General features: G+C 39.1%; 1 protein-coding gene across 1 annotated transcript; it reads left to right on the top strand.

Annotated features, from left to right (window-relative positions):
- Positions 1 to 8: 8 nt before the first annotated feature.
- LOC121375540 (mannose-P-dolichol utilization defect 1 protein-like) lies at positions 9 to 11,945 on the top strand. The gene is made up of 5 exons (XM_041503045.1): positions 9 to 161; positions 2,733 to 2,798; positions 3,865 to 3,997; positions 6,082 to 6,286; positions 11,648 to 11,945. The coding sequence occupies exons 1-5, from the start codon at positions 59 to 61 to the stop codon at positions 11,879 to 11,881; spliced, it is 741 nt and encodes a 246-aa protein (XP_041358979.1). The 5' UTR covers positions 9 to 58; the 3' UTR covers positions 11,882 to 11,945.
- The last annotated feature ends 81 nt before the right edge of the window (positions 11,946 to 12,026 follow it).

The following is a 12,026-nucleotide window of genomic DNA, read 5'->3' as shown; positions in this document are numbered from 1 at the left end:
GTACATAAGTCACGTGCCATTCACGTGGCTACTGTATGTCAACTTCCGGTTCATCAAAATGGAGAAGAGTTTTGTACCAGCGGTGTTGGCTGGATGGATTCAGTTGATTGTTCCCCAACCGTGCTTTGACGAATTCTTTCTTAAATTTAATTTACTACACGGTAATGTTTGCAAGTCATTGCATTGGCTGTTTTGTTTGAATTTTAGTCTTTTCGTACATTTAACGTGCTCAAGTCATTTGTTACATACAACTTAAAAGTTAAAAGGACTTGGCCTCAGGTTACAGTTATCTTCCCATTTGGTTGTCCAAAATCCGGAAATTTGACCGCGCAAGTAGTCTGCTGTTTGACTGTGATTATTTCATGGCAGACAGCTATGAAGTGGCAACTGTTTGACTGAAGTGACAGGGGATAGCATGTAGTTTGTAAACATGTGTAACTTGTTGACATTGAAGACTTGTTTGTGGTAATTCCGGCCCAGGCTATATAGAAACATATAGCGAAATTAATTGTGGTCTGAGGCCACCTGAAGGGTAAAACAAGAAGTGTTTTGTTTAACGACACCTCTAGAGCACATTGATTTATTAACCAACGGTTAGTGGCTGTCAAACATTTGGTAATTTCGACATATATAGTCTTGGAGAGGAAACCGCTATATTTTTCCATTAATAGCAAGGGATCTTTTATATGCACCACCTGATAGGCAGATGGTACTAACCACAGCCTTTATTATACCAGTCGTGTTGCACTGGCTGGAATGGAAAATAGCCCAATGGACCTACCGACAGGGATCGATTCCAGACTGATTGTGTAGCAGGCGATCACTTTACTATAGGGCTACACCCACCCCCCCCCCCATGTTCATTGACAGCGAACAATGCTAACGTTAACAGTGTGTTCGATTGATGTAGTTTAATATGTTAAAAATGGTTAATCACCCAAGATTTAAAAAAAAAAAAAAAAGCCTCGTAAATTGAGCCAATTTGTTTTCACCTTTTCTTAACCCTTTGTTAAGCTGTAATTTCACTTATAGTCTGATACATCTGTTGTCAACCGAGTTTGATTCAGATTCACTTAGAACTATGTATAAAATGGGCCAGTGCTTGTAACCATATTTGCCACATAACATTTGCGCGATATCTGACAGGTAAACTCACTTTTTTTTTATCGCCTGCCTAAGACACTTATAGTATTTCACTAGCCGCTGATTACAAAATGTCCAAGTTGTTCCACATTCTTGAGTATTGGTCCATTTAATTTTTCTATGGACTCGCTATTTGCCAAGTGACTCAATATTGCTGTCAATCTGTTGACCAATCAGACTGCCAGCCTCTTTCAAACTGTGCTCTATGGTAAGTAAAGTGCTCACCTGATGCGCGATCAGTCTGGGATCGATTGCTGGCGGTGGGCCCATTGGGCTATTTCTAGTTCCAACCAGCACACCAAAACTTGTATATCAAAGACTGTGGTATGTGCTATCCTGTCTGTGGGAAAGTGCATATAAAACTAAAAGATTCATTCTAAACCTAAACCTATATTTATTTACATGCTCATATACCACTAGAGTTTCGAGCATGTCTGTTGCAGTTCCGGTCTCTGAATAGCCAGTGGTCTGACCTGGGACAGAGTTGCATTCTAAAGGTAAAAACTGTAGTGGGTTTCCTCTCTTAGGTTATGTGTCAAATTTACCAAATGTTTGACATCCAATAAAAATCAATTAACAAATCAATGTGCTCTAGTTATAGTGGTGTCGTGAAAAAAAACACCCAATTAACTTTTCTTTCAAACTGGCTGATTCAATTGACAGCTGATGCATCAGACTATTTTATTGACTGCCTGTGTGGACAATTATACACTGGAATAATGTACAACAGGGCTTGAACATAACGATGGCACCGACAGCAATTGCCATAGTTGCAATATGATTTGCCGTCAGTCCGGGCTTCACCCATGGCAGTTTTTTGTCGACGGATAAAAATTATTGTCGGTTGAAGGGACTATTTTTTATTTTAATATTCATTGCAAAAGTCACCAGTTTAAAATTGCTGCTGGCAGACTGAAAATTACTGATGGTGAGCATTTTACTGATGGCAAATTGTGAAAAATTGTCGTAGGTAACACATTCTTAAAGGGACAGACCCTAGTTTCAACCCGTGAAAATTAACATAAGTAACTAAGTTTCGTTAATCTACAAACCTGTAACACATGTGGATAAAGTTACAACTGAGTGAAATATGAGTCTGTGACTTTGAAATGGTGAAATATCCTCTAAAAATAGACTAAACGTTAACACCATAATTGTTACTTCTCAGACACACATGCATTTTTAAAAATATGAGAAATGCATTTTGTGACATTAAAAACACCAGGATGACCAAAAACACTTCAAATGTATGGCAATGGATATTCTAAACAATAAAATCTAAGTAAAGTATGATTTCAGTTATCAAGAAACAGCTCTAATAGTAAAACAAATGCCTTAGTGTTTAAAAACTAGGGTATGTCCCTTTAAGTCATTGATCCCTAGTACAAAAGTAGTTAGCAGTCCAAACGAACATTCCAGGCTTTCAGGAACTGATGAATAATTCAGGTTTTAACTGCTGCATGGTGTGTTCAACTAGGGGGTAATTAATTATTTAATCAACTTGGAACAACCAACCATGGCCTGCTGTGTGACTTTATTGTTTATTGTGTTCTTTTAATTAATAATAATGTTTATTTTATATCTTTCAGTTCCCTGTCTGAAGGTAGTAATAAGCAAGTGTCTAGGATATGCCATAATTCTTGGAGCATGTATAGGTATGTACATTTATGTATATATGGGTAAGAAAACTTAAATATATTAAAGGCAATTTACATCTGTACGTGCTATACCATCCTCGGTGGTGTTGTGGTAAGTCATTGGACATTGTAAGGCTGGTAGGTACTGGGTTCACAGCCCGGTACCAATGTGTGCCCAGGACAGTGTACTTGAACCTTAATTGGATATAAGCACAAAAATAACTTGATAGAATGAATGAATCTGTGGTGTACATAAGAGCATTCACAATAGGCCACCCGGGGTCAAGCCCTTTCTGTACATTCTGTATGGGTATGGAAAATGTGTGCGTGCTCCCTTCCTTCAGAAAACATCTCAAACATGCCTGTTATGGGCACGATCATAGACTGCCAACGACAAGGTACATTCTGTTAATTATTTCTCTTTCTATAAGCCAGTGGTCCTCGACTGGTATGTAGTCAGGTCTAGCTATGGGTATACAGAAGATTTCACCAAATTATACTCCGGGGTATTAACCTTCAAACATTGCAGAAACCCAACATTAGTTTTCAACAATATATCAAATTTAACATGAAATTATTTCGCCAAATTAATATAAAATTTGTCAGTTGTGTTTAAAATGCGCAATTGGTGAATTTGGCAAGTGACAAAACTAGCGCTGGTAGTATGTGGCATGTGCTGACTTGTCTGTGTCAAATGAGAGATCCCTTATTTCAGAATTATGTGGGCTCTTGGCAATAGCAAGGCTAGAAAAATTCTAATATAGTCCACAGCAAAAAAAGGTGCCATGGAGAATGAATGAAAAACTCCACAGCATGCTGTTTGCAATTGCAGGGATTGTGTTGCATGATATAAATTCTACAGTTGTATAATACTATATAAGATGGAAAAGTAAAAGCTGTTTGTGAACTTGATTAACAGAAAGTACATGTATATTGTGTATTATGAGTGGCAATTGCTCCGTGTCAGTTTCGAACCTGTTATAGCAGGTTTTTCCTCTCACACTATCAGTAGTTCAGTCTACTGTCGGTAACCAGCGCTGCGAATTGAATCAGTTTATTAATCAACTGTCTGTTTGTGTTTCAGTGAAAATTCCTCAGATAGTGAAGATCTTGAGATCACAGAGTGCTGTGGGTATCAGTCTACTCTCTGTGACCTGCGAACTGCTAGCAATTTCAGCTTCATGGTCTTACGGGTTTGCCAAACAGTTCCCATTCAGGTGAATCCAGTTGTAGACTGGTTTTGAGTGTTTTTTCAGGTAGTACTAAACCAAATAACTTCCGGCTGGGTCAAAGTTCGAGGTGCACCAAACTTTTGATAGGGCACTGTAATTGGTGATAAATATGAGTGTCTTGGTTTTATCTAGGCAAAAAATGTATACAATTTTATATCATCTAGTACCACTGTGTCAAGTAGCCTTGTGCTTGAAACATGTACCTGTAAAGAAAAGTACTAACATTTTTTTGCTGCATTAGGGTAGTCATAGACACCACCCGTTATCTGTGAAATGAGCAGCATAACCCCCATTTTTGATGGATTCACTCTACGGGTGAGGGTTAGTAGTATTCATATTTGTGGTGTATATGTTGATTGATATGCTGCAGGTAGGAGTTTTCAGGGTTATTATCCACATTATCCTCAAAAAAAGAGAGATAAAATTTGAATAAAATGTATCATTCTTAAATCAGTAAATCCAGTGCACCACGACTGGTACATCAAAGGCCGTGGTATGTGCTATCCTGTCTATGGGATGGTGCATATAAAATATCCCTTGCTGCTAATCGAAAAGAGTAGCCCATGAAGTGGCAACAGCAGGTTTCCACCCTCAGTATCTGTGTGGTCCTTAACCATATGTCCGACATCATATAACCGTAAATAAAATGTGTTGAGTGCGTCATTAAATAAAACATTTCCTTTCCTGTCTAGAAGCACAAGTTCTGAACTGGTTCCGGTTAGAATTAGTCAATTGACTGGTATTTGTCTCCCTACTATTACAGCATTACGTAGCACGTGTACTGCATACAGTTAATTAGTCGTACGACTGGTATTGTAATGCTTTTACACATTACATTGCAATCATAATGCATAGAACTGAGAAACAGTTAACTGTTCTTTGCCACGTAAGGCCCAAAACACACTGAAGCTGGGTCTGGGATGGCGAGTATAGTACCAGTTGAAAATGAAATGTGCACTGTATCGAAAATGACAAAGCACAATACATCTGTGCTAGCGCGAACTACAGATCTGGTAACAGATGACATAGAACATGCACTATATTTTCACATGCCAGACTGGCAGCTGCAGCCTGTGCTAGCCGTATTTTAATTTATTTTTCTTAATAAACAACAGGAAAGATATATATATATCAATCAAAGTAGGATGCTTATAATTATTGTTGGTGTTTACAGAAGAAACTGTATCTAAAGATATGAGCACAGTTAATATATATTAAAAACACATAAGACTTACAGATCCAGATGTCAAAATACATGGTTTCTTTGCCAGACCAAGACTCGGTGTTGGTGTGTTTTGGTCCTAAACTGATTTTAGCACTGATATGACTGTTTTAATAAAAAAATTCCACATGTACATGGTGTACAAGTTCATCACTAAAATTTAAACAATAATCATATGGTCATGGAATTGTGTTATTTTGGTCATGGAATTGTGTTATTTTGGTCATGGAAATGTCATGGAAAATCAACTTGGAAAAAGGTGTACAAACCCTGAGATTTTTTAAGCCACATATATTACTATTGCCGTCTGTGTGATTTGATTTAGTGGTATACATCCTATACACACTAAATTACACTGTATTGGGAATATAAAGTCTTTAGGTCTCACTACACGGATGTCATCTGCCATTGAAGTCCATGTCAAATTGCCCAACTTCAAACGAAGATTGCCGACAGAATGGATTCTCGTTGGCACTAACAACATACAACATTGGGAACATACATTATATAAGCATTTATTTTCACTCCAAAATTGAGAACATTTCCTTCTCAGTTTTTTGCTATATGACCGCATCTGGCTGTAGTACCAGTCTTAACAGGTGGTTCATTAACCAGTTCACTCCGGCTGTCTCTTCCGCTATCACCCATGTCCCAAATCGTCAATGCACAATATTACAAAATAACATGGACAAAATACAGCCATAAGTGAACTGTGTAGTGAGACCTTAGTAAAATATATTTCTTATAAGGTTCACCTTTAACCTGTTGGGACTGTCATTTGGTCAACTCATGTGCGAACCTGCATTTAACTCAATTTGTGCTTTTTTTTTTCTCTCTTTTTTTTTAGTTCATATGGAGAAGCAATGTTTCTTGGTCTCCAGACATCATCCATAGCGTTCCTTATCTTTTATTATAACGGAAAGACGACTCAAGGTCTACTTTACCTGGTTGGTTACGTCATCACCATGGTGTTCCTTCTGTCACCACTGGCGTCATTATCCCTGCTAGCAGTGTTGCAAGGCTTGAATGTTGGTGTCGTTGCTGTCAGCAAAGTAAGTTGTTTAAAAATTCCAAAATAACTGAATTTGGGTTTTTTTAAAAATCATAATATTAAAGTTTAGCAAAATACTCAAATCTCACAGGGGAGCTATCACTTTCACTCCCCTGAGACTAGTTGAAGAAGGAGAGTGATTATTAGTTCCCCATAGCCTATACATGTTTATGGTATCAATGGTCTAAGTTATGGGAGAAGTCAATAATAACTCCCTCGATTGTTTTCTGTCGAGGTCTGGTACTTGTGCATTGTTGTACAGGTAAAGTGGTAAAGCATTCGCTTGATGCATGGTTAGTCCGAGAACAACCCCTGTTGGTGGCCGTTTCGACAACCCCTGCAGTTGCCCACGACAATCAGCAATGCCGTGGAGTTTTTAGTTCTCCACGGCACTGTTTTGTCTTGGACTATATTCAGGGTTTTCGGCCTCGGTGGCGTTGTGGTTAGGCCATCGGTCTACAGGCTGATAGGTACTGGGTTTGAATACCAGTCGAGGCATGGGATTTTTAATCCAGATACCGACTCCAAACCCTGAGTGAGTGCTCCGCAAGGCTCAATGGGTAGGTGTAAACCACTTGCACCGACCAGTGATCCATAACAGGTTCAACAAAGGCCATGGTTTGTGCTATCCTGCCTGTAGGAAGTGCAAATAAAAGATCCCTTGCTGCTAATTGGAAAGAGTAGCCCATGTAGTGCTGACAGTGGGTTTCCTCTCAAAATCTGTCTGACGCCATATAACTGTAAATAAAATGTGTTGAGTGAGTCGTTAAATAGAACATTTCTTTCTTTCTTTCTTTATATTCAGGTTTTTTTTTATATGGCATATTTTTTTACCGTGGACATTTTCTTAAGTGGTATATCAAAGGCCATGGTATGTGTTATCCTGTGTGTGGGATGGTGCATATAAAAGATCCCTTGCTACTAAAGAAAATAATGTAGTTGGTTTCCTCTCTAAGACTATATGTCAAAATTACCAAATGTTTGACATCCATTAGCCAATGATTAATAAATCAATGTGCTCTAGTGGTGTTGTTAAACAAAACAAACAGGTTGTTTTTATGTGCACATTATTTTAATTTCACCATTCTATATTCTGCTACAAGTTGATACTTTTACTTTTCTCTATTCTACTATTTGAAACACAATAATGTTATTATTATTTTTATTTGTTGTAATATTAATATTCGGTTGTTTAAAACTAAGCTGTTGATTTTAGTTTTCTGCATTTTTTGTTTTCACACATCAGAATATACCGGTAAAGCAAAGAAAGTAATAGGACCTCCAGGAGTCCAAAATATTGGACTCGAGTACTCGAGGGTCAAACTCGACCTGGACCCGAGTACCTGACACTAACACTATAGATGATGATTAGATTAAGGAGTAAAGTAAAACTGCATTATGCATCTTAATTCCAGCACTGAACATGGATTCCAAATAATGCCATTGCATTGCATTTAGAAACCGGTTGTTATGTTCAGTGTTGTGATGGATGAACGGCCAGATTAAAAAGAGAAACTAGCGCACGATCATATAATTGTTGTGTAACTTACATTGTTGATTATCTACTGCTGAAATTATTGTCCTACATTGTCCATTGTATTATAGCTGATCATTGTATTCCACCTTGTACGGGTACTCAAGTCCTGTGAACGGACTCGAGTCTGGCTAGACTCGACCCGTACTTGAGTACTCGTGGAGACCCTGGAAAATAACATATCTAAACTTTAGAAAATTGACCATAACCTACATGTATGAACAGGTTAAATAAAAACAGATCTTTACCTATGTAACCTTATTGGTTATGATAGGCAAATGTACGGCTCACTGATAAAATAAAAAAATCATCAGTCATCACTAATTAAATTTGTGAATGAATGAAAGAAAGAGAGAAGGAAGGAAATGTTTTATTTAACGACGCACTCAACACATTTTATTTACGGTTGTATGGCGTCAGACATATGGTTACGGACCACACAGATATTGAGAGAGGAAACCTGCTGTTGCCACTTCACGGCCTATTCTTATCGATTAGCAGCAAGGGATCTTTTATATGCACCATCCCACAGACAGGGTAGTACATACCACAGCCTTTGATATACCAGTCGTGGTGCACTGGCTAGAATGAGAAATAGCCCACTGGGCCCACCGATGGGGATCGATCCTAGACCGACTGCACATCGAGCGAGTGCTTTACCACTGGGCTATGTCAAGCCCCTTTTGTGAATTAAGACCAAGGTCAGCTATTACAACAAAAAGCCATCGTATAACAAATTACTATAGTGCCAAATGGGTGGCTTCATTCAGAGAGAATCGATCCCCGTCGGTGAACCCATTGGACTATTTCTCGTTCCAGCCAGTGCATCTCGACCGATATAACAAATTACTATAGTGCCAAATGGGTGGTTTCATTCAGAGAGAATCGATCCCCGTCGATGAACCCATTGGACTATTTCTCGTTCCAGCCAGTGCATCTCGACCGATATAACAAATTACTATAGTGCCAAATGGGTGGTTTCATTCAGAGAGAATCGATCCCCGTCGATGAACCCATTGGACTATTTCTCGTTCCAGCCAGTGCATCTCGACCGATATAACAAATTACTATAGTGCCAAATGGGTGGTTTCATTCAGAGAGAATCGATCCCCGTCGATGAACCCATTGGACTATTTCTCGTTCCAGCCAGTGCATCTCGACCGATATAACAAATTACTATAGTGCCAAATGGGTGGTTTCATTCAGAGAGAATTGATCCCCGTCGATGAACCCATTGGGCTATTTCTCGTTCCAGTCAGTGTATCTATGACCGATATAACAAATTACTATAGTGCCAAATGGGTGGTTTCATTCAGAGAGAATCGATCCCCGTCGATGAACCCATTGGGCTATTTCTCGTTCCAGCCAGTGCATCGATGACCGATATAACAAATTACTATAGTGCCAAATGGGTGGCTTCATTCAGAGAGAATCGATCCCTGTCGGTGAACCCATTGGGCTATTTCTCGTTCCAGCCAGTGCATCGATGGCCGATATAACAAATTACTATAGTGCCAAATGGGTGGTTTCATTCAGAGAGAATTGATCCCCGTCGATGAACCCATTGGGCTATTTCTCGTTCCAGTCAGTGTATCTATGACCGATATAACAAATTACTATAGTGCCAAATGGGTGGTTTCATTCAGAGAGAATCGATCCCCGTCGATGAACCCATTGGGCTATTTCTCGTTCCAGCCAGTGCATCGATGACCGATATAACAAATTACTATAGTGCCAAATGGGTGGCTTCATTCAGAGAGAATCGATCCCTGTCGGTGAACCCATTGGGCTATTTCTCGTTCCAGCCAGTGCATCTATGACCGATATAACAAATTACTATAGTGCCAAATGGGTGGCTTAATTCAGAGAGAATCGATCCCCGTCAGTAAACCCATTGGACTATTTCTCGTTCCAGCCAGCGCATCATGACCGATATAACAAATTACTATAGTGCCAAATGGGTGGCTTCATTCAGAGAGAATCGATCCCCGTCGGTGAACCTATTGGGCTATTTCTCGTTCCAGTCAGTACACCACGACCGATATATCAAAGGCTGTGGTATGTGCTGTCCTGTCTGTGGGATGGTGAATATAAAAGATCCCTTGCTACAAATGGAGAAATGTTGTGGGTTTCCTCTCTATGACTGTTTAAATGACCATATGTTTGACATCCAATAGTCGATGATTAATAAATCAATGTGCTCTAGTCGCATTGTTAAACAAAACAAACTTATTTTTTATTCAAAGATTGTGAATATGATTAAAAATCAGTAATATAGATGTTTTAATTGTTCAAATATAGTATACATGTACATGTAACTTTTATTATGGCATAAATAAAAGGACACTGGCATATCGTTTACTGCCTCAGTTTTGGTGCAATCTAAAGTCCTGTCTGTTTGTGCCTGAGGAGGCGTGAAGTTTACTGGTTGTATTTAAAACATGCATTTATACTGTAATGTCTTCACAACTACTAGGCAGGGTTTCTGCCAGAGGGTAATTTTTTTTTTTTTTTAAGTTAACATTTTGACAAAATTAATGACTCTTATCATTACTGTATGATTTTCTCAACCCTAACCCTAAACTTAACCCATTTTCTTTCTGGGGGAGGCCCCCCCCCCCCCCCCCCCCCCCCCCATCATACTCCCTTGTTGACTGTGGTTGCATTCAATTCCATAGTGCCATACCCAAAAACACTGCTAGGCCATTTACAACAAAATCATGAATTTAGTAATTCTGTCACCCTTCCCACTGAAAAATGGCTTACGGTGCATTCCATTAGTGTGATAGGTGATTGTTTAGGCCCATGGGCCTCTTGTTGGTATAACAAATCAAAGATAATAAATCAACATTTAATTATTAAGACTGTAATGGAAATTTATTCATGACTCTTTTTAAGTCGTGAAACATGATTGAAGATGCATCTCATAGCACAGAAATGGTATTGAAATGATCTGGGAAGGACCCTAACCAGTATTCTTGTCACTCGACCAACATAAAAATGACCTATGGTGGCCTATAATTTAATTTTCACCTGCTATTCTTATTCTTAATGACATCACTATAGTCTTAGAGAGGAAACCCACTACATTTTTTCAATTAGTAGCAAGGGATCTTTTATATGCACCATCCCACAGACAGGATAGCTAGCACATACCACAGCCTTTGATATACCGGTCTTGGTGCTCTGGCTAGAACGAGAAATGACCCAATGGGCCCACCGACGGGGATTGATCCTAGACCGGCTGTGCATCAAGCGAGCGCTCTAACTCTGGGCCTTGATGTGAAACAGGCTGATGAGTAATAGTTTGGAGTTGTGTATACATACCTGTCAGCTCTCACGCATTTGGTGCGAGTCTCACGCATTTGGTGTGAGTCTCACTCATTTGTAACAAACATCATGCTCTCACGCAACGTTATTATAATCTCACACTTTTTTCTAAAAATAAAAATATTTTATAATCGTGGTTTATATTTTAGAGCTGAATGGAATTATATGCTGATTATGCAGGTCTCTGAATTTGTTACCTATTAATGATAATACAGCATATTGAACCTACCCTCGGTTCAATACCAACAATCACTCGTGGGTGCTACCAATGACCAACTTATATGGTTTAACATTAACCATATTAATTACTAAAGCTTGCACTTGCTCGATATTGTTTTTTTTAGAGATTTCCATTTTGGACTTAAACAACAAAAAACTTCGCCATGGACCCGGCCAAAAGCCTGCAGTCCATGGACTTTAACTTCTAATTTTCTCACACCTAAGAGTTTCCACAGGTTGACAGCTCTGGTGTATATTCTTCACTTGTTCTATTTGCAGTTGATCCAGGCATACCAGAATTACAGCCAAGGCAGCACGGGCCAGCTGTCAGCTGTTACTGTGTTTCTGCTGTTTCTAGGCGCCGTTGCTAGGGTGTTCACGTCCATCCAGGAAACGGGGGACAGTCTTGTCATCTTTACGTATGTCGTGGCCTCGAGCTGTAATGGACTTATCGCAGCTCAGATGGCGTACTACTGGAATGCACAACCAAAGTCAAAATCAAAAACTTCATAACTTAAAACATAAGAAAATGTCTTGGAAGGAATGAGTATTTTTCAGAAATTATATGTGTGTCAGACGTTTGATATTCAGAGTTTTGTGTGTACTGCCGGGTGGCAGATCCAGAAAGTCCATTATGGGGTTGGGCCCCAGTGACCTA

Source organism: Gigantopelta aegis, chromosome 1, assembly GCF_016097555.1.
Source record: "Gigantopelta aegis isolate Gae_Host chromosome 1, Gae_host_genome, whole genome shotgun sequence".
NCBI lineage: Eukaryota > Metazoa > Mollusca > Gastropoda > Neomphalida > Peltospiridae > Gigantopelta > Gigantopelta aegis.
Note: the sequence above shows the minus strand (reverse complement) of the source record. Positions and strands in the feature narration are given on the sequence as shown.

Coding starts and splice junctions, on each gene's coding strand:
- LOC121375540 (XM_041503045.1), top strand. CDS start 59: ATGGAGAAGAGTTTTGTACCAGCGGTGTTGGCTGGATGGATTCAGTTG. Junction 162..2,732: donor TAAATTTAATTTACTACACG/GTAATGTTTGCA, acceptor TATATCTTTCAG/TTCCCTGTCTGAAGGTAGTA. Junction 3,998..6,081: donor GCCAAACAGTTCCCATTCAG/GTGAATCCAGTT, acceptor CTTTTTTTTTAG/TTCATATGGAGAAGCAATGT.